The sequence below is a fragment of the Chelmon rostratus genome, chromosome 13 (genome assembly GCF_017976325.1).
Source record: "Chelmon rostratus isolate fCheRos1 chromosome 13, fCheRos1.pri, whole genome shotgun sequence".
Taxonomy (NCBI): domain Eukaryota; kingdom Metazoa; phylum Chordata; class Actinopteri; order Chaetodontiformes; family Chaetodontidae; genus Chelmon; species Chelmon rostratus.
The window spans coordinates 15,148,454-15,171,108 of record NC_055670.1 but is presented as its reverse complement, the minus strand read 5'-3'; the positions used below and the strand labels follow the sequence as shown (position 1 = coordinate 15,171,108).

The following is a 22,655-nucleotide window of genomic DNA, read 5'->3' as shown; positions in this document are numbered from 1 at the left end:
GAGGTGTGAATGCACAGTTGCTTTAGTAAACACAGGTGAGAGTGCACAGTGCATGGTCAGTTTAGCAGCATCAGACCAGGACCCTGATGGTGCTTCAACTTTTCACCCAGAAACCTTTCACCCTGGTAGCTGTTTTCAAGCACACTGCCAATGCCTGCACCATTTTTGCTTAGGACAAGTTCTCACTATGACCCAGTGCTGTTTAATAAGTTGTGCTTGGACAGATCAGTGTTTTACATTGGACCAAAGTTAGCAGCAACACTCCGTATATCAGCAGCATCACAAATTCATTCCTCTCTGCTGTGCCAGCCCACTTTATGTCTGCCAAGTTGCTTCCTGGTTGATCTGTCAATCTTGTTAACGCTGGTATCTGTAAGTTAAATGAATGCTGCTTGGAGTGATATTGCTCATGATTAGTGAACTACCCCACAGATAATGGCGTCATGGGCATAGATGTTGAGCTGAAGATCCAGATAATTCCATGCCATCTGCTGCTCATCCTCAAATCATCATCCTCCTTCCTTATGTTGCCTCCTTCCTTGCTCTATCTCTGCCACCATGTGTTTTGGGAGTAGGCTGTCATCAGAGCTGCGGCCTATTTTAGACAGAAACTCCATTTACCCACTTAATCTGTGTCTCTGTCTCCCGGACTTGAGTTTCTATGATTGCTCAGTGTCACAAATGGTAGCTTGTCCAGCCCATGTCCAACCCATGTCTTTGATGAGAAGAAGGCTGTAAATGTATCAGGTCATATTGTGGAATCAGTGAATTCACTTATCCAATAATATACTGTAGTTACAGGGGCATTAGTAGCAGATGTGGCCTTATTAAGACAGCTGTAAACCAAAACAAATGTAAACGTAACTCTATTGAGCCCCAGAGTGCATTGCCTCCCTCCCACCTATGGTGATGCACACGCCTCGGGGATCAAAGCTGTAATTAGCCTGCCATGGATTAGCATTGGGGACTATTTTCCACTGTACTCGCTTCCACAGAACCAGAGGATCACACGGGCTACCCACCCCTGCCCTTCCTCTTCTTCTAGTTTGGACATCCAGCATTTCTTAAATTGATTATGGTACTTTCCATTGTCTCTCGCAATTCAGCATCCAAACTGGCTCTTGGTGTATATTTACGTCACCAGTGGAGTCATTCTTGTCAGCCTTGAGAATCAGCTGGGTGTATGGTTGGCATGCAGAGAGAGCTGCTGACTCACTGCACTGCCAGGTATGAGGTCTGTCTGTGTGTTGGCTGTCTCCATGATGTACAGTACCCCCCCCCTCGTTCAGAGTCTTGTCTCTCTGTCAGCCAAACACGAGTTCATACTGTTCCTCTGGGGGCTCCAAAGAGGTGGAGCAGCATAAAGAATGTACTGTCTTGTTCATTAATGAATCAGTGCTCTCAAAACTGATTGCAACAAGGTTTGGGAATCACTGGGTATATTGCCAAAGCTAAGGATGGTATTACCATACTGGCAAACAATACTTGTGTTTAGAGCTGCAGTTAGTCAGTTAATCTGCAGATAATCTTCTCAATCAATTGATGAGTCTATAAGATTGAAGATAGTGAAAAATGCAAAGAAGAATTATTGAATTTAATTACTCAAGTATAGTTCAACCAAATATCCAAAATCCAAACATAATCAGTTTGCATAGTATGACAAAGAAAGACATCAAATCCTCACCTTTGTGGAGCCAGAACCAACAATTGATTGGTGGTTTTTTAGGTTGTTTGTTTTTTTCCCTTGAAAAATGTGTAGAACGATTAATCAGTTATGAAACAGATTCTGTATCAGCTAGTTGATTAATTGACAAATCGCTGCATTTCTGGTTGTGTTACTGAAGTTTATTATTATTAAGATTTATTAACTGCATTGTGATTCAGTTTGTAACAGACTGTAGACTTTTAAAGCACAGATACATCAACACGTGCACGTCTACTATCAGCATAGGTACATTCAGAAATAACACAGCCATAAATAAAAGGCAGCATTAACATGTGCAGAAAAGCATGGGTGCACCTCTGCCCCCTCTAACTCTTGCTCAAATAGTTTCAGTATTGACTAATGAAGTTTACAAAAAGAGTCACAATTGGCAGATTCAGGAGGAACACATTGTGGTACATTGTACGACTTCTTCGTCAAACCTGTAATTCAAACTTGGTTTTGGTTTATGTGGTTTGACAGTGGTTGACATCTAACAGTGGATTACATGCGCTTGTAGTGTAAGATTTTAAAACAGTCTCAGATTATGTTTGGAAAGTGGCCCACAGTGCTAAACTCTGCTGCCATCATTGGCGCAATGGTTTGCTGGACGTGTGTGAATGTTTTGATTAGGTTAGATTAACTGTATTATCCCTGAGGGGGAAATGGCTGGTTCCCATGGAGGTGGTGATGGCTTTGTTGTTGTTCTGTTGTACAGTGTGACCGGTTGATTTCTGTGGGCCACAGACTTTCAGCTCCTTCAGTTCGTTTTAGCAAATGCTATGTTTGCCACCCTCCATTATTAGTACAATGCTATGTTGACAGATCCACCAGTCAACCTTTAATGCACAATCCTGTATTGGACACAGTGAATAGTTAACTTACAGCACATTCCTTATCCAAGTGTAAATCTGTCTGGTATATTGTTGATAATTGACGGACTAAATGAAGTAGAATACATTTCCTTTAACCAGATAATACTTTATTAAATTGACTATCAGATATCCAGAACCAGCCATCCGCCTGTGGTTATGACAAGCTATGACAGCCCTGTAAATTGTGACAGATCTACAAGTAGGGTAAATATTCCCATCGCAGTTTACGTGGCTGTCATGACTCAGGTGAGCTGATGCTGATGCTGATATTGCGAGCTATTATCAACATTACTTTTTGACTAAAAGTAACCTTTTTGTGTATGTTGTAATAACTCAATTTTCACAATGTAGGTATTTTACACATAATACAAAAGCAAAAATTCTAATTAATCAAATTAATTTGATACGTTGGCCAGCCTATTTCTGACCAGTATTCAATTTACAGTAATAGAAAAGCAGCAAATCCTCAATTGAGAAGCTGGACCCTGTGAATTTTTGACATTTTTGCCTGGTAAATAACCAACCCTGCTGCTCTGTAGTAATGGTCCAGAGGTCAAAATGACTAGGATAGTTGAACGTCACGTAGGGTTTGCTCTTTGGGACCAAACTCAATTGAAGGACTGTGTGGAAGAAATAGATCTGTGAGACCCTCTGTCACAGTGATATTTTAATCAACAGTTTTTACTAAGATATAACCACAAAATGATGTTGAAAAAGTCTGATACAGTCATGCTGCAATTTAAGACTGTTCCTCAACAGAAGTTTGAAGCTTCGTTGAGCGGTTTGCCAGCTCATTTGACATGCTGACGGCATCTCTTGAGCAAAAGGATATGATCTATCCTGCTGTTGACCTGAACACAAAGTAGGTGAGACTAAACTGCACCTGAACTCTCACACTGTTGCCTGGGTGTCAGAGTGTGTGTGTGTGTGTTTGGAGAGGAAACACAAGCTCTGTATCATTAATATGGCAGTATGGATGGTTTGTTAAAGCCAAGATCATGGGTCATCATCCTCTCAGTGCCACTGTTCTCTATGGGCTTTACCTTCCCATAGATCAGCTCTCTGCTCAGCTTGCTGGTCACGACTCAGCGCCTGTCTGAAGTTGAACCGATGCCAAAGCCTGGTTGATTCCAGGAGCCTTTGAATTATTGCCAGTTATTTGTTGTTGCAATATGATGGAAAAGACTCGGAAGGAAAGTGGGGGCTTTTACTGAAGCAAGCTGTGAGAGATGTTTACTGGAGAGTGAGCCAACTGTTAACAAATGTCCTCTCTTACATTTAGTACGGCCTAGTTGCTAATGCTTCCAATGTTGTGAGGATTGTTTGGGAATTTAGGGATGGAGGGTTTCTGATGTTATGCAACCTAACTGATCAAATAGATACAGTTAAAACTCAGTCAAAAGCTTAAAAGGTGAAACAGTTTGCATTGCACAATTAAATTTTTTAGGTGTCCAGTTTCTAAGAATACTTGAAAGGATTGAGTGTTTCATTGGCAAGCCAAGTCTGGCCAGGGCTTGAGGTCTAATGCTTATTAACTTGGCTACAGTTGCGAGTAAAATTGTGTTATTGTCCTGTCACTGTGTTTCTTTGTGTCTGCTGCAGTGGGATTGAATGAGCCAAAATGTATTATTTTTGTTTTTCACACCCTAGGAAACAATTTGATTTGATGATGAGTCTCTAGGGTGGGAGAAGTTGAGAGGCCAAGCTCTCTGGCTTGATTTTCTTAGTATTCAGTGGTTTTGCTACCCCCCCAAGCATCTGAGATTGTAGTGTCGTAGTGCGCCCACTCTCCTTTGTTTTCCCCCTCGTCGGTCCTTTGGTCATGCGGGCTGTGGTCTCAGGCCTTTGGGCTATGCAGTGCTCTTGGCATGTCACGAAAGCTCAAGGTGGTCTATTGTTAGAAGACTGCTGAGCAGCTTATATGGCAGCGCAGCATTTTGCACCGTTTCTCTGGAGTAAAGTTAAATGCTTCAGCTGCTCCCCCCCACACCATGCACACAGAGTCAGCAGCCCTGCTAAATACTGTGGAATTAGTGGTCATGTGTCTGTAGTTTGAACTGTCAGTGAACTTGTGACTACCCAAGCTTTTCATTAAAAAAACAATCCCCTCATGGCTGTTGTTTTATAACCCCGATTCCAAAAGAGTTGGGATGCTGTGTTAAACGTAAACGAAAGAGAATGTGATCATTTGCTAATTCTTTTTGACATACACTTAATTGAAAACAGCGCAAATGCAATGTATTTCATATTTTACCTCATCAGCTCCATTGATTTTTGTAAATATCTGCTTATTCTGATTTTGATGCAGCAACATGTTTCAAACAAGTTGGGACAGGAGCAACAAAAGACTGGGAAAGATGTGGAACGCTCCAAAAACACCTGTTTGGAACGTTCCACAGGTAAACAGGTTGATTGGTAACAGCTGAAAGTACCATGATTGGTAATGAAAGGGGCATCCTGGAAAGGCTCATTGACGAGCAGGGATGGAGCGAGGTTCAACACTTTGTGAAACACATGATTGTGTGAACTACACGAGTTCGAGAACACTGTGTGAAACTGTTGTCAGGAAACATTTAGTTTGCAAATGATTGCACTTTGTTTTTATTTAAATTTTACATTGTCTCAGCTTTGTGACTCAGCATTGTTCACTATTTATTAAGTACACCTGTACAATCTAATGTAATACAGTACAGTAACCCTGCTGTAAATCCTTCATTGGGGAAACTTGGTGACACTGTGTCAGACTAGCTTCTTGGATGTAGCTCATGTTTGTTTATCTTACATCTTACATACTTGAGAGGACCAGAATATTAGACAATATCTTTTAATATAATGCAAAAATGCACAAGAAGACTCTGCTTTCTTGAAACTACTACTTTTCCTTCTCATCGAACTGACTGACTGGTGGTCTTCAGTTAGAACTAAAGAACCCCACCTTGGATGACTTGTCAAGATGCTGCAACCCCTAACACTTGCAGTCTATGCGTATCTTGCTTGATATGATACTTGTCTGAAAATTATTTGAAGTTGTATACAACAACTATTGGAGAAGATCGCAAACTAAATACTCGAAATGTAGCACATGCCATTCTCTTTGTTGTTGTAGTTCAAGTATTCCCCATTGATCCCAGTGCTAATATGTGTAGGTGAAGTCGACGTGGGGCACTCTGGATGGCCTCAATGTGTGTGTTTATCCTGCATGTGGCGAACATTTGCATTGTAAGCATTTGTATGCCTCAGTTTGAGGAGCAGAGAGGAAAGAGGCCGGATGCTGTTGGCATTCACCTGTGCTGTTGTGCGTTGTGGCTCACCCTGTCTAATTGGTGGAACTGTGTGTGTGTGTCTGTGTATGTGTGTGTGTTCTTAGTTGCAACACGGGCCCATCCCAACACGTCTGGCCCTGCAGCTGCAGCAGATCTAATTTTAGCTCAGGATGTGCGTACGCCTCAGTTCCCCCTAGCCTGGCCTATGAGAGATGAGGAGAGGATGAGGGAGAAAGAGTAGCCAATCTTTCACTCTCTCTTTCTCTCCTATATTCTGTGCACCTATCTCTCTCTCTTCCTGCCTTTCAGTACTGTTACCTGTAGTATGTATTTTTCATGCCCAGAGAAGTCAGGGTTTTTTTTGTGCCTATGTCCACGTGTTCCAGGGGCAGCACTATTGATTCATACAGGAGCATATTGACTGTAGTCTCTGTTGCCTGCCTGTATGTGACCTTTACTCACCAAAAGTCCTTGTCTCTATCAGCTGCTGTCTCATTGAGGTGTGTACCTGTTTGCCTCCATATATTTCCAAATATATATTAGGTCATGATTTTGTGTAAAAAAATCAGTGCTGTATTTGCTATTAATAAACCCCGTTCTATTCCTGCGCAGACAGCCTACTCCACTGGTGAGTGGCTGGTTCTTGTTACGATTAAGAGAGGCACGGGGATGGAGATTACAGCTGACTGGTTCACTGTGGTCAGGCATTAGAGTTAATCCCTTTACCTAGGGAAAGTGTCTGGATAAAGAGCGTGTGTGTGTGTGTGCGTAGTGTGATTGTGTGGACGTTTCAGGAAGAATGGGCACCTGCAAACACAAATGCACAAAAGAGGATGAGTAAAATTCCCTTGTGACTGTGATCTTGTTGAATCAAATGTGTTAGAGGAGTGCTTTGGCAGAGAGGAAACAAAATTAGCGCATGCTTGTGTACCTTCGTGCTTTGTGCTCATTTATTTGCGCTATGCTGTGGGTTTATGTGCATATCAGCAGACTGCATCAACACATGGTCATGGTCCTACCCCAGATTCTTTTAAATAGAGCTGTGGCGAATAATGTTGAAGTTTGAAATTTCTTCTTTGCGCATATATGTTGATTCTGTTTAAATCCAGTATTTCTGCACAGTTGCAGATAAAGATTAGGCTCCCCTAATGTTAATAGTATGATATCATTAGAGTTAGATTCCAGTGGTGGCTGTGTAGGATTGTGTGCAACTCGTGTAACCCAAATTCCAATAACTCCAGAGCATTGTGAAGTCCTAAAGTCAAAATTAATTGGAAAAAGATAGATGTAATCATTGCCAAAATTCACAACATGTTTGTATCTGATGAAACGTTCTGCTTTAATTCACTTTTGCTGGCGTTTAGCCTTTCAAAAACAACATTTTCACTGCATTCATAAAACTGTTCTCCAGTTTGTCTCACACAAACTGGCACAGGCATGCACCTGTATTAATGAGGCGATCTAACAGCACCATGAATTACATTTATACAACCACAACAACAAAAAATCTACATCAGCTCTGCTTGTATTATAGTAAATTATTTAAGTTGTTACAAAACAGATCATAATAGATTGTCCTGCTGCCCCATTTAAGACTCATTTAATCTGATGAATCACTTTATTCAAATAGAGGATTTTGTTCAAGGACTTTTTAATTTATCCCCCCTTTTTTTAGGTTGATGACATTTGGTACAGCCGCACTTGTAAACCGGACTTTTAAGAGGCTCCCCTAATTTAGATAGTAAAAATTGAAATCTCTCAATGTTTGCATGTGCTGTATGGGAACCACATCAGTCTTGAAACGGCAAGAAAAAATCTTAAGTCATGGGATCCATCCGCCCTGCCTGAATGTGTCTGAACAGGACACTGAATCCCTCCTGTCTGTATTTGACACTGTGATCTTCCTGTTGAACAGGTTAAACGCAAATGAAATTTCCCAGCAGGGATCAATAAGTTGTCACGCCATCATTGTTGGATATTTAGCTTGTCATGTGTCACAGCGAGCAAACTTGAGGGAAGAGGGAGGGCGTCAGAAGTGGCGCAAACAGAACAGGCACAGAGCTTGCTCAAGCTCAATAATTCATGGCTGAGTGAGCTAAGCTGACCTTGAAAAATCCCCAGTGTTGGACAGTTGAAACCTGGCACTGCTCATTTAGGACAGAGAGGAGAAGTTGAGACAGATACAAACCAACATGAGCTGTACATTTGCAGTCTGCCTTTTGGTAAGCTTTTTTGTTGATGCAGTTTAAGCAAGTCATCTTTCTCATTATCACGTATTCCTGTTGCATTTCATCACTGTAGTTCACATGTGCTTGTTATAGGACTTTGATTATTGCATTTTGTATCTTTAGTAGTTTTGTTTTGTTTTGTGAGAGAGACACATGTTCCACTACAATGACTTGTTTCACAGTAAGAAAAGGGAAGCAGCCTGTCTCTCCAAGAGATTTTATTGTGAGGAAGCATACAAAAAGAACTTTCCAAAGGATATTAGTGATGCAACATATACCCACCTGCTACCTTTATTAATGTAATTTGTTGTTTGCTGTCTTGTGCTGTTTTATGGCTTTAGTAAATTAGATCTTGACCAGCCAACGCTTCAGTCTGGACTGTCTTCCATTTCTTGGTACTGTACCTGGGACATCAGAAAAAGCGAATAATGTGAATGAGCACAGGCCTTCCACACTTTGCTGAAGTAACGGGGACTGAAATCAGATTTTTTTGACTCCTCTCACTCCTCCTCTGCCAAAACCTCTCACTAATCTCACGGCACGACAGCCAAAATTCACTCTGATCATTTCAATAATTGTGTGTGCATATCAGTTTGGATTACAAGTTCTGTGGAGTTGCCAGTTGCTTTTGAAGCTAAGAAAACAAAACATGAAAACTGAAAGCCTTTCGGCGGTAGTGCAGTTGAGATGAACCGTAGGCACGATCGCGCGACCATCTTCTGCTTGAGTGTTAAGGACATTTCTTCTCATGCTGAGAAGTGTTGCACCCGTGTATCAGACCCTGATTAACGCTGCTGCGGTATTTGTTATAACAATACCACACCATACTCACTTGTCTTTCAAACAGTCCTGCGTTTTGCCCTGCTTTGATGGATGTGGTGAACACTCGCTTGCAGCCCCGTGTTTGGATCGCATGTGGGGAAAGTTGTTAAATTTCTGTTGCACTTGTAGTTGACTTGTGGGGGAAATGACATGATTGTGCGTTTCCTTTCAATCACATAGCAACTGTGGCAATACACAATGGAAAACCTCTGTGTAGCATGATGCCCAAATAGTAAGTGTTGACTAATACAAGCTCAGTGTAGATTGATTTACTTTTGGTAGCACAACTGAGTGTAGTTTGTATTGTAGCTCATAACTTGAACAGGCCAACTATTTGAATCTGTCTCCTCTGCTCTGGCCTGGGTGCAGCAGCAGTTAAGAGTGGTTCTCTGTACTTTGCAGCGTTGCAGCGTTGTGTTTGTTTACACTGGTTTAATGAGTCACTTAGTCACGGATACTTGTATGATTCATCTGTCTGCAATGAGTGATGAGTATCATTAGGTGCTTGAGGGAGCCCTCTATTTAGTAGTCACTTGAAATAAGACTCCAGCTACTAACAGGATATGTTAGGGATATGGTTTTATGTTGTGTATTGCTGCTAATGTGTCACCTGTTGAAAAAAAAATGTTTCATTGGCATAACCTGCGTCATACCTGTGCATGCCCCCTAATATATTGTTCAGTCAAGCCCCGGCTAAATAGGTCTGTTTACACGGACAGTGAGGTAAACACACATGCAGTACACAGAACAGCCGGGTGGGATTAGCCTGCGAGCTGTCTGTCATAGAACTGACTTGATTAGCATTCTTGTAGTGTTTGTTTATGGAGTTGCACAGCATGTCGATGAGTGTGCTGCAGCTGTTGTTAGTCCTGTATGTCCTGGCAGCTGGCAGAGGAGAGGACAGGCAAAGACGGTGTGTGGGTAAGTGTCATGGCACACGCACGCACCCACACAGAGACACACACACACAGCAGTCTTGCCCCAACATTCAAGACTTTAATCCTATGTTGTTGTTTTGGTTCTGACTCGACTGATTGTATGAAGGCGTTTTTCTTTTACGAGCTTAGCTAGCAAATACTGCACTTGTTGAGTCATGAGACTGCCGAGGCTCCAGTATGATAACAGTCTCCGTCAGAGTGTGAATATTGACCAGTTCCTTCCCCTCACTCATAAGTGCAGTTTGAACAACACGTAGCACTCCATACCTGCCTGACTGGGCTGGTCAATGACCCCTTTCTCAGTTATGTATTAATCAGTGGCCGGGTGAAAGGTTCCACTGTTTTAGCCCCATCCGATCAGCATATGAATAAATTCATGTTTTTTACAGAATGAGAATGGAAAACTTTGACACTGTAATGGAATATCCATATTGACATTTTTTTTTTATTTCATGCCCTGTTTGTCAAAATTTCCAATCAAATTGAAACCGATCAAAATTGCAGGAATTGCAGCGGTGTTTTATAACTCAACAGTAATCACCGTGACAGTATATACTAGCTAGAGGATGGCAATGTTGAATAGTCTCAAGAGCTGTCTGATCAATAGTCATGAAATTGTGTACATTCGTGGTCCCCAGATGATGAATCCTCCTGACTCTGGTGATCCCCTGACTCTCCGTTTTGCTATGAGGTTGGCATGTTTAGGTTTTAGTGAAATATTTGAACAATTATTGGATGGATTAAAAAAAAATAGAGAGGGAACAGGCCCTGTCCTTTGCTCAGTCCAGGGTGTAGATTGGACAAACAATAAGAAAATACTGTAATATTTGTGGTAATGACAAACATTCAGCCAAGCTGCTCTCTATCTGGCTCTGTTGTACAGCATAAATACACTCCCTCGTCAGTTTATTAGGTCTACCTAGCTAAAACTAACGCAGTCTCAACAAGGCAGCCCTGTAATACTCTTACATGATTCATGAAGGTCTGTTGAAAGTGTTTTAGAGAGGTGTTGATTCTTGCAACTGAGTGTAGTTCTGAGGTAACATTGTGATGTGACTACCTTTAATATTTATGACAGTTTTTTTTTCCTTAACCGCTCTGTCTTTACACTACATGTACAAAATACACTCGATGGCTTTGTTTCCACCTCGTGCACTCTTAAGCAGTGTGTTTAGCAATGTCATTGTGATTTGGGGTTTGAAGTGCCGTAAACAGGATGGGTTGGCGCTCTCTATTCCCTTGTGAGTCCCTCCACAGGACAAAGAGCAGGTTCTGCATAGAGGAAAAGCGGCCCTTGAAGGAAAGTTTGCTTATTGTTAGTCGCCAGGCCTCATTAGGTGTATGACATATTTAGCTAACAGTGACGGCTGGCTGGAGAGCACTGTTGATACATGCAAACACTGGGATGAGATGGGTGCAGAGTGGGGAGGAAAAGTACGTTCCAGACAATTATGCATTGTTATAATGACAAAGGAGGACAGAGTTGTTATTATTCCTTTTCTTACTCCTGTTACCAAGCCTTAGTTTGATGTTTAATATGTCTTATTCTTAAAGTGGTTTCATATTGATACTGTGGCTTTTGGGTTTCATCTGTATGATGGGAAGAACTCTACCCAGTATCCTTAAGGCAAAAACCCTTTTGGTAAGACTGAAATTGTTGAACTGAGGAAAATGCATGTTCTTTTGTTACAGTGCAATCATTTCGCCTCATACCGTATAATTTGAGGCTCCAACTATTCAGACCAATCCACTGCAGTTCAAATGATCTTGGGCTCTTTCACTTGCCTGGTATTCTCTGAAATGTCCTCAGAGAGGTTTTATGGATGGAGATCTTCTGTTTTCTCTGTTCCTTATTGTTACAGAGCTGTGTTTTTGAAAAGGCAAGAGTCAGTCAGGCAGACTCCAAATCACACTATCTACTTTATAAAAGGGACAAATCTCAGAAGAGCAATATGGTTATTAAGGCTGATTTGTATGTTGGTTGTCAAATAACACATTTCTTACACATAATTATGATCTACTTGCCATGCTGTTTAGACATTGGAGAAAGACCTTGATGAAAGTTTAGATTCATGGTAGATTTGAGGCTACAGTACCGTACAAAATACTTAATTCTGCCGAAAATCCAGCTTGTTCTGTTGCTGTTTTGTGCTAATCTTGCAAGTTAAATGTCTGACAAATAAGTAGTTGCATTGCATTTAATGATGCAAAAATCATACAAAAAGCCAATATTGCCATAAGGAAAAAGCCCTGATCATTGATTTGCAACGTTGCCCACAATGGCTTGATGTACCCAGAGATATTAAAGGGATGGATAATATAAACTGTGTGTACCAAGAGCACACTGTACTGTTTGAGAAAGTTGTAAGATGTCATTTTTACCCAAAGAAGTGAGATAGATACATTAGATTGATCATATTTAATGGGTAGTTGTGGTAGTCTGTTGTCCTTTTCCCATCAAACATTTAGCTTATGAGTCTGTTGTCTAATATGTAATCCACTGATGTTGCAGTTTTTATTTTGTCATATTATTAATTCCTCGTTCCTTCCCTTTGCTGTATTCACTCAACCTGGAGCCACTGTTACCCTGGGCTTTGATGAGTCATTCAGAATGAGTACGCTTTATCTGGCAAAGGAAAATGAATACCTTCTTTACAGCTTTCAATAGATAGCGAGGCTATACACATAATTCCAGACAGATGGGACTTCTGCATGGCAATTTCCTCGACTCTTTGTGATTAGTCACTAATGTGAGGGTCCTTCAGATAAACACAAGGCTGTGCTGGAAATGCTTGACATCAGATGGAGTGCTCAGTGATGTGGCACCGTCTGCTTCTCAGGGACATGCAGCAGTGCAGAGCGGGCTCTCTACAGCGTCTTCCTGTGTGTCACTGAGGCCTTGATTCATTCTGCCACATACAGTAAATACTATGGGCGTGGATCCTCAAGTTGCATTTTTAGCAGGCGAGGACAACAAGTTGGCCAGCTGACTGTTGCTATGCAACAAAAGGAAACTTGAAAATTGACTCCTTGAGCCATGCCTCAAAATAACCTTCAAAACAGTGTTTGTTCAACAAATGCGTAGTTTTTATTATAAAACAAAATGCGTTATTGGTTCCTTGTAAATGCATGTAGTGAGGCTCGTCTGCATGACAGTAATGTTCATTAATGTTAAAACTGCATCTTTTAGTGGAGGACTGTGCTTTTGTAGCAACCATCTGTTGGTTTCCGAGACTCCATGTTGTCAGCTGTTTGGTACGTTCTCTTGGCTGATTATTTGTCGTGTATGTTCCTGTTCATTTCAGAGATCCAAAGCTAGGGCTCTGCAGTATGACCAAAAATCTCACATCCATATATGGGTCATTTCATATCCTGATAACAATATATACCAGTCTATAGCACATTTTCACACAAGTTCACCAAATAAATAGTTTATATTAAATGACCACATGGTTTTCTGGTGCACGTCAGACTTTTCATACCCAAACCAAGTCCATGTGACAGAAATGGTCCCTCTTTTTAAGTACGTGCTCCTTGTTTTGTTCTTGGCTGGTCAGAGTCCTCCTCCTGTTTGGTATTACCTTTTTCTGTGTCACGTTCCCTCTCCTCCTTCCTTGTTTGCTTTGCCTTCATGCAAATTTCCTGTCTGCATCAGTGCCGTGTGGAAGAACACAAACTGTTGTCCAAATGGTGGAAAATATTGCTGTCGAGAGTGTGATTTGTGGCACAACAAAATGAATGATAAAACGTAATATGAAAGAAAGATAGACGCTTCTCTACGGCTACATGATCATATTGCACAAACCTATTCAAAACATTCTTTGAAGCACTGTTTAAAGTTTATTTATAGTTCCTTTCAAAGTCATCTTTCTTTTGAATGCACTCTGAGAGAAAAACACATTTAAAGGAAGTTAAGTACTTTTTTTGCAAACTCATGACATAAAGAATAATAGGGGTGCACCTAATGATTATTTTCATCTTCTATTAATCTGGAAATGAGCTTCTCAATTAATCAATTTAGAATTATCGAAAATGTCCATCACAACTCCCACCAAATGCCTTGTTTTGTCCAGCCAAATGATGCATCTTGTTTTTTGTCCTTGTTGCAGGTGACCCTCAGTGATAGACAGATGTGTGACACTGTGGAGAACCATTTGCCTCTCCCAGTGGAGATCTGAGTTCTGGGACACTGAGGTAAGCACTGACTGGTCAACAACATGCCTCTCAAACTGCCTCATATTTTGTATTTTATTGATACTCATGATGGCCTCACCTGGGAATTTCTTGAATTTATTACCAGCCTCAATACAAGAAAAATCAATGTCTCATTGATGGCGTTATCGTAATTGTTCTTCCTGCTAAGATTCTGTCGTCGAATTAGCAACACTGAACTTCAGGAAAGTTGTACTGTAATTTTTTTTCCAGTTTAGTACAGATTGGCATCCGTCTCATCATATTTTTGTACACAGCCTGAAACAAGTTTACACTTTCACAAAAACATGTGGTAGCTAAGAACATTGCCAATGATGTAGATATGAACTATTGAGGCAAATGCCACTGATAAAATTTGGAACAGTAATGGCGCAGACTAATTCCTTTTTATGTGGAATTCTTAAGTGTGTGCTTGTTATTTCTGTAAATATAGATTTATGTGTAAAATGTGAGCTGTTAAAAATCCCCCCCCGATGATCCAATTGACGGAGCTTTGTTTTTTTTTATCTTCCTTAATGTTGTGGCTATGGATCTGTTTATCAGAGTTGAGCGTGTGTTTTTTTTCCTCTGGTTTTGAGTTTTCACTTTCATGTGTCCTCTTTAAGCTCTCACTTTAAGCGCTGTGGGGTAACTGACATATGAAGTATAAACACCATAATAAATTCTCAAATCTTACATTGTCAGATTTTAATTGTTTAAGTGTATCAGCCTGTCCTTTACCTGCCTCTTAGAGCAGCCCCCTGTTTTATAAACATCGTGAAAGCAGTATGATCTGAGTCGTTTTTACAAAATCGGACATTCCTCATTGGTGAATATTTGCCATTGCCTGAAAGTCACTCGACTACAGTTCCCATGGTAACTGATGAGCCTGCCCTGCCGATGGAGAACTGCACTTCAGTGAATCTTTGACAGTTTGACAAGCCAGAGTAAATGAATGAGTCAGCCTTTCATGAAGAGCTGAACAAGCTTGCTAAATGGAGCCTTTGAATTCACACACTCAGATTTAAGGAGTGTGCTCACACAGAAAGACTTGACTCGTTCAGATTGTCATCTGCTCTGAGCGGTGAACATGATTTCTGTCTCCGTCAGCCCCACAGCAAAGCAGATATCTTGCTCCTCTAAGCCTGTTTTGTAACATTTTCAAGCTTATCTGCACCGTTCAGCGAGCCACGCATCGTTTTATGTTGGATTTATTTCAGCGGGTAACCTCTAAATACTAGTGTGAAATACTGAGGTCCCTTTAAAGTGTTACAAGGTGTAGTAGGTGGTCCAAGTTAGAATTGTGCCTCTGAATGAAGTGGATGTGTTGCATTTACAGTCAGTCCTAACTTGATTTTAGAGAAAAGGCCAAAGATGAGAGTCAGAGACCAAGTCTGTTTATGTGGGTGAAAATATAGATTTGTACAGAAAGTAGGTTAAGAATCTACACTATATTAATGCTTAATTGTGTCTCTTACAAATTTAAAGTTGCTACTCAAATAACTAGTTTTGCCTCTCTAAAACAATGCTCACATCATAGCAGTTGAGATATAAAAGTATTTACATTTAACCAAATTGTGTGTGGAGTTTTAAGTTTTTCAGTACATATGAGATTGTACTTTTCAGGTTTCGATTGTAACCCTTTTTGCTAGAAAATGTAATAAAGTTTACATTTCTTGTCTCGGAAAAACTGCAAAGCATTGAGAATAAGAAATGTAAATCCAGAGGAGCATTAGGGCTTGTGCAAATTTCCTGGCCTGTAATGATTTGGGTGTACCAAATGAGATTAAACAAGGGTGTGTCAACATTATGGCTTACTGTGGGAGTGTGCTTTAAGACTGTGCACATACACACAGTTTGACACTGTTTGGGACTTACAAAAAGGCACAGCGTGTGAACATCTTAAAAGCAGAGGTTGCTAAATCTGACAAATTCTATGCATGCATATTCCCAATTTTGTGCCTACGCAGCTTTTTACTCTTGAATGTAAACACGTCTTAAATCTTTAACTTTCTGAACTGTCTGCGTAATCCCTGTGGCCTCAGTTTATTCAGTTTTGTTAACTTGTGCATGTCAGAAAGTTTACCAAGGACACTGACCCAGATACAGCTGCAATGAGTTTATTTGCAACACGCTTCTATCACATATCACATATTGCATGCTGAGGGAGCATATTTTTGTGCCAAAGGGAGGAAGGCAGGGCAAAGAGAGGAGTGAATTGGTCAGATCTTAGATAATTACTGCTTATAATTACAGCATGAAGGCATACGAGCTCTGGTGAAATAGCTCATTGTAAAGTAGAGTGTCTACTTTTTTTTTTCTTTTGTCTGGAATAACTGAGGTTAACAGTACAAATAACATGAGTTATATATAACAGTACTGTATGTTACCACGATTAATTACCATGGCATACGTGTATGTGAGTTGCATTATAGTATAAAAGCTAAGACTAACGGAGTCATCTTGAAGCACGTTGTCACAGTATCAGTGTGTTAGCTGCAGAAGAACACCTTACAATCAGACAGCAGGCTGTTGCCTGATATGTTAAATGGGATCTTCCCACTTTCAAATGCAAATATATTGACTTAGTCCTAATCTCTAATCCCATCAACTCAAAACCACAACACGTTTATGAGACACACAGTTCTTTCTAAGGGCAAAGGCTCCAGGGCCATCACAGCTGAACGCAGGTGACGGAAACCAAACTCTTGTCTGGCAAAACTCACTTTTACAGGATTTTTACAGTGGCCTTGAAATGACAAGGTCGTTGACAGTTACACACATTTCAAGCATTCCGTTTATCTTCTGATTAAGGAAATGCTTGAAATTTGATTAAGACATGGAGCATGTTGAGGATGCATGTAACTTTAACTGTTAGCTGTACGTCCTGGTTTTGGTATTTGAGGTTCAAGTCAGGGAATCTGTTCATCTGAAAGGATTTGGATCTGCAATTTCCACCTGCACTTATATTGAGTGCTCTTTTAAAGGCACATGTCATTTCCGCCTCAAGGGGTCTCTCAATCAAAACAATAGCAAAAGGCGCAGTTTGATGACATCATTAAGTATGCTTACATCATGGGAGTTGTTGTCTTCATTGTTTAACAAGCATCATGACCATTGAAAATATATGTGTCGTGACTCAGGCTGAAACGTTTATGAGTGAGGCAATGTATCATAGTTTTATTCGTGGTACGTGTAGTCACATTTGCCGGCTGCCTTTCTCACGCTCTGACAAATTATCCAATGTTTCCTGTGTTTCCCCTGAATTTATAGCAACTCCAAGGCCTAAAGATGATATGATACAACTGCCAGGAAACCGTTATCCTGAACAAAATTACAGATTTCTCTGGGTTTGAACATTGTTGGAAACTTAATAATTTTATAATTTAAGTATAAAACTCAACAAAATATATTACATAAATCAATGCAGAAATGTTACTTATTATACCTTAAAAAGCCAACAATGGTAGCTCAATCATAACAGTCATAACAGTGAAAGCTGTCAAAGGATTTGGGCATTTACCGTAAGCTATAACCTAACTCTAAAATTCCTTCAGCATTATTTTTCTCTTACATTTTGGCAGTTTGACACACTGTCTCACCTACAGTTTGTATCCAACCCGTCACTGGAACCCGTGACTGCTCTCATTTAACAGGTGTAGCTCAGGAGGTAGAGGGGTCGTCCATTAATCACACGGTTGGCGGTCAATCCCCAACTCCCTTTGTCCATGCATCCAAGTCTCCTTGAGCAAGACACTGAACCCCAAGTTGCTCTCGAGACAGGCCAGCCTTCCTGGGCAGCTCTGCCATCGTGCGTGCGTGCGTGCGTGAGGCGAAACAGTAAAGCGCTTTGTCCATTAAGGTAGAAAAGCATTATTTAAATGTTTACTATACAGTCCATTCACTCTACTAGTCTACACTCACACACTTGCTGAGACACATGAGTCCTTCATAGCGAGCCTTTTTATGGGATAATTAATATTTTCCACTGAAGTCTGAAGGAGAAATGACTTTTTATTTTGAGCTCTTTGCTGAAGTTAATTTTAGCAGCTCGATACAGAGAACAAGACAAGGGATAACAGTGTGCCTGTAGCCTGAGATCAGAATGTGTTTGAAGGAACTAGGGACTGTCTTTTGTCATCTCATATCTCATCTCTCTGGATGTATTGTGAATAAACTGTGTATATGAAACATTTAGGAGATTCAGATCTCTGGCTTTCTGTCATTGCAAAGTATAGAAATATCCGAGCTGTGGTTTTTCAGCTAAAGTAGGATTTTTATTGGGTCTTTGCAAGGCATTGTTTCCAACGTCATTGTTGGTTAGATCACACCCATCTAACTGCCCTGTGAGGTTTTGTGTCTGTTTGTGACGATTTCGTAAGAATGCACCAAAAAAGATTTGAGCTCGGGCCACATAAGATTTGAATTGTCGAGAGAAAGCCCGAATGACGGCCTGCTGCGGTCCATGTTCACGTCATCCCTTATCCGTGGTGACAGGTGAGGTCACTGAGGTGGCTCCTTATGTAACAGTTTGGCCAGCATCATAGCTTCCACACTCGGAGGCGGTAAATGACCATGCTGGGTTTTTTTACTAGTGTATCCCAACACATGTACAGTGCACAGTACTGTTGAGTGCTTGAAGATACTGATGTAATTCACTCATGGGACTATTGAACTGACACCACTGATAGACGTAGCAATCCGGCTTTCGTAGTCTGACGATTGTATGGATTGTAAATATTGCAACATGCGCTGTGGAATGAGAGACAGGAAACAGGCTCAGCGACGTCACAGAGGACAAAAACTCACAAACACAGTAGCAAAATGCAGCTGATGTCAAGAAATGCAGCAGCAACCTCACAGAAGGGAAAGCATCTTGGATGTGTGCTGTCATACCCACTGCTCTGACCCCCCCCCCCCCCCCCTTTTTTTTTAAATTTTATCAACAGCCCAGTAATATTCAAGCAGGAAATTAAACTTATCAAAGAGGACACACTAGTCACACAACTCCAAGGCTCCCTGGCAGCGACAACTGGGGCATCTTCGACAGAGCTGAATAACAGGGTCACTGGAGTTACGGACTTTATCAATTTCTGCACAAATACCACTATACCGGTGGAAACAGTAAAGAAACCTCCCATCTCCAAACCCTGGATAGCTCCTCAAATAAGACTGAGAATTTGGTTTTCAAAAGCAAAACTGAAATCTGAGTTTAAAGTGGAGCATGAATTTGGCCACGTGAACACTAAACAAGCTTTTAACATGGTGAAAATTCTGCAAACAGCAACAATAGCAACAAAGGAACGAGCTCTTGTATCAGCAGATATTCAAATTCAGACGTCAGAATTGGATCTGAAGTGGGGGGAAAAAAAGGGGATGGGTGCATCTCTAGTTTTTTAGATGACTGATTCCTGTTTATTTTTAAAAATGGCTGCCTATTTAGTAGGGACAATGTGGTTTAAAATGTATCTTGTATTCTTTGGAAAATGGCTGGCAGTAAAATTAAGTGCATGTGCTTTGAAAGTGATAAATGGGCTCAAACATAAAAAGACATTGGAGTTGCCCTTCATCAAACCACTGCAAGCACATATTGTTTGAATACGCACTCACTCTGCCCCCACTCATATCTCCTCCTCTGTCACAATCTCTTCTCCTTTTCTGTCACTATCTCCCCATATCTCCCCTCTCCATCTGTCCTCTCTGTTTCTCTGTCCACCAGGCGGCCGAGGGGGGGTCTCTGAGGAAGATGCTGGGTTCAGAGCGCGGTGTTGTCGAAGAATGGCTCTCAGAATTCAAGGTAAAGGCCCTCCTCTCCTCTGTTCTCCATCATGACTCATGTCAGTGAAATGTTCTCCTGGAGGTCATCTTCGGAGGCATTTTTTCAGAGAGAACCACACACTGTGGGAGTAACAACTGTGATGAGTGTGCAGCGTGCAAGTTGGTGCACGTCACCTCTTCAACATTTCAGTCCTTTTAAATTCCTTTTAAAATGCAGTCCATGCAAGCAAGAACTTTGGCCATTTAAGGACAGTTGGGACGCATGGTCAGCTCTACTTACATCAGTGTAGGCTGGTTGTACTTTGTCCAGTTCGAGCTACACACAGAACACATACTCTTTTCATTCAATCTGTGAGACACTGCATCCATCAGTGTCATCACATACTTGTTTGTGCATACATGTAAAGTATAAGCAGGCTTCGGGATGCTTTTAAAACGCAGAAAATGTCGGCAAAAGACGAAAGTCGGCCTACTTGAAGACGCTCTGTTTCTGAAACGTTGCCATCGAAACATCAGGATAAACATGACAACATATAGGTCAGACTAATGAGAGCTGACCTGAGTCTGTCGAGTCTGAGATGTCCTGAAATGACCACTGCATGTTAAGTGTTTAAAATGATCTGCATGAATTCAAGGGAGTGCAAAGGGAAGACAAGCCAAAAAATAAGGAATTGGTGTGTAGTGCATTAAGAGGGAGGGCGGAGGAAAGCACGGAATTGTGAAAGAGAAAAAAGAGGGAGTATGATGAATAGTGAGGGAAATAGATTGGTATGAGTCATTGTGTGAGTGGCGCAGACTGGGCACATTGTGTTCTGTCCTGAAAATGACCATACTTAGGCCGTGCTGAGAGGAAATCTCTGCCTTCTGTCATCTGCTGACAAACACACAGTCTTGACCATTTAAAGAATTTCACCCCAGGATATTCTGAGCCTGTCAGATATCATCACTCTGTGATGTTCAGAGTTATTTAGTGATTCCTTTTCATGAGTGTATCCACTTCTCACTTAACCTGCCTCATTGACTTGCCGAGTTAATTCTCCACATGTCCCAGAAGGCTTTTTAACACTAGCTAGGTGAGTAGGCCTTTTTCATTCACACATTTTGAGACGTCAGAGTTGGAAAAGCACAGGTATAAATACTATTGTTAATGATGGCTGCGTTAGTCGTAGTAGTATGCAGCCGGCTCACTGTCACACTGTCATGGCTTACTGGGACTCTTGGATACAACAGAGCCATCGTTAATGTAGGTAGTAACACTTGTGATTTGATGCGTAAAGGTGTGAATTTGTGTCATTCAGGTGTGGCTCATACATCTGGGTGGAGAGAGTGATAGTAATAACACAGCATGAAGTTTCCAATAGACCAAAAAGGTGGTGTATTTGAGACGCTGCCAGTGGAAAAAGTAGTGTACCTGCCTCTTGTATGATGGATTTATTTCTGAATGACAGGTGAACATTGATTACACACCCACACAGGTGTTTTGAATCACCCCAGCTGATTAGACCTCTAGTCAGGTGAAAGTTGAACAGAGCTTTGCTTGGAAATCACACGATGTCACCTAAGCCTTACAGACCAGTAAGATGTGTCTGAATTCACTTCCTACTTACAATGCAGTGCTGCACTATATTTACTGACTGACTGCAACGGAACAAAAAACGTTGTGTCCACAGCATGCACACTTCTCTTTGCTAACAGTCTCACAATGCAATATGGTGAATTTTAGAGATCCTGAAATTCCATTCATGTGACCCAGCAGCTGTCAGCGATGACGCAAATGATGATGATTAGTAAGTGCTCAAAATCTCCCTGTTAACTCCCCGCTGAATAAACAATTGAGTTTAGAATTCAGTTTGGCAGGTCAATTTGTATAGTACCTTTCTACAACAAGGCAATTCAGAGTGCTTTACAGGAGAGAGAGGGTCACTGAGAAACTATATCAAAGAAATACACGGCAGTATAAAAAGGCACGTGTAATAGATAGTCCTAAGTTTAACTTGCAGTGGCAAACAGAAAAGTTGTAAGCCCTGATTTAAAATAACTGAGAGCTGGAGCAACAAAAGCAACAGAATGATGAGAGTTGTCAGTCAGTGGCAGTTTGTGCAGGCGGTCTAATCACACTATAACACCTGTTAGTGTGTCGGGGCTTCAAAGTGTAGGGGGCGATCTCTGAGGCTTTGTGGTTGATTTTTATTACTGGAAGTTTCCACCCTTTAAATTCTGCAGTAGCTGAGCTGGAAATATGTGGTCATGACATGACATTGTCAACATTTGTCTACTGACTGTTTCCCATGCATGAAATACTTGATGACTATTTAGAGGAATATAAGGGAAAATGATGCATAGGCCTTATGTGTCATGCCTCTGGTCTTGTGAATAAATGTGAAAACTGTGCGCAATTGCTCAGCAAACCTTTCTTTCTCCTTGCCCCAGTCCTTGCCAGAAACCCACATCCCCAGTTATGCCGGCAGCCTTCATCTAAAGAAGTCCCTGGTGCCAGCACTCTACAGAGTCATCCAGGACCCCAACAATGAGGTGATATACAGAGGCCACACACACACACACATGCAGAGAGTCTCAAGTATGGCTGTTTTTAGCTCTAGGAAATGTGTTGCTTATGGCTCACACGCTGTGGTCTCTGTTAGTAGTGAGCAAGAAACTGACACACAACTGTGTCTGCAGGCTCCACATGCAGACTAAAACAGAAGCACGCTGTACTCTGGGAGGGTGTGATGGACGGGCACAGTCGCAGTGCCAGCCACACTACCTGTGAGATGGCACACAGTGTTCCTAACATATATACACACACAGCATTCTTACAGACTGGAACATCTGCTGCCCACGCTGGAAAAGCTACACAC

The 22,655-nt window shown here is 41.2% G+C and overlaps 1 protein-coding gene across 4 annotated transcripts in view; it reads left to right on the top strand.

The window, feature by feature from the left end:
- LOC121616033 (protein FAM126B-like) overlaps positions 1 to 22,655 on the top strand; it is a 44,196-nt gene that overhangs the window by 1,189 nt on the left and 20,352 nt on the right. For all 4 annotated transcript variants that reach the window (XM_041950624.1, XM_041950626.1, XM_041950623.1 and 1 more), the window contains exons 2-4: positions 13,938 to 14,022; positions 19,739 to 19,816; positions 22,228 to 22,329. In XM_041950624.1, coding sequence (XP_041806558.1) covers positions 19,766 to 19,816; positions 22,228 to 22,329 — 153 coding nt within the window. In that variant the 5' untranslated portion in view covers positions 13,938 to 14,022; positions 19,739 to 19,765. The remainder of the gene's footprint in view (positions 1 to 13,937; positions 14,023 to 19,738; positions 19,817 to 22,227; positions 22,330 to 22,655) is intronic.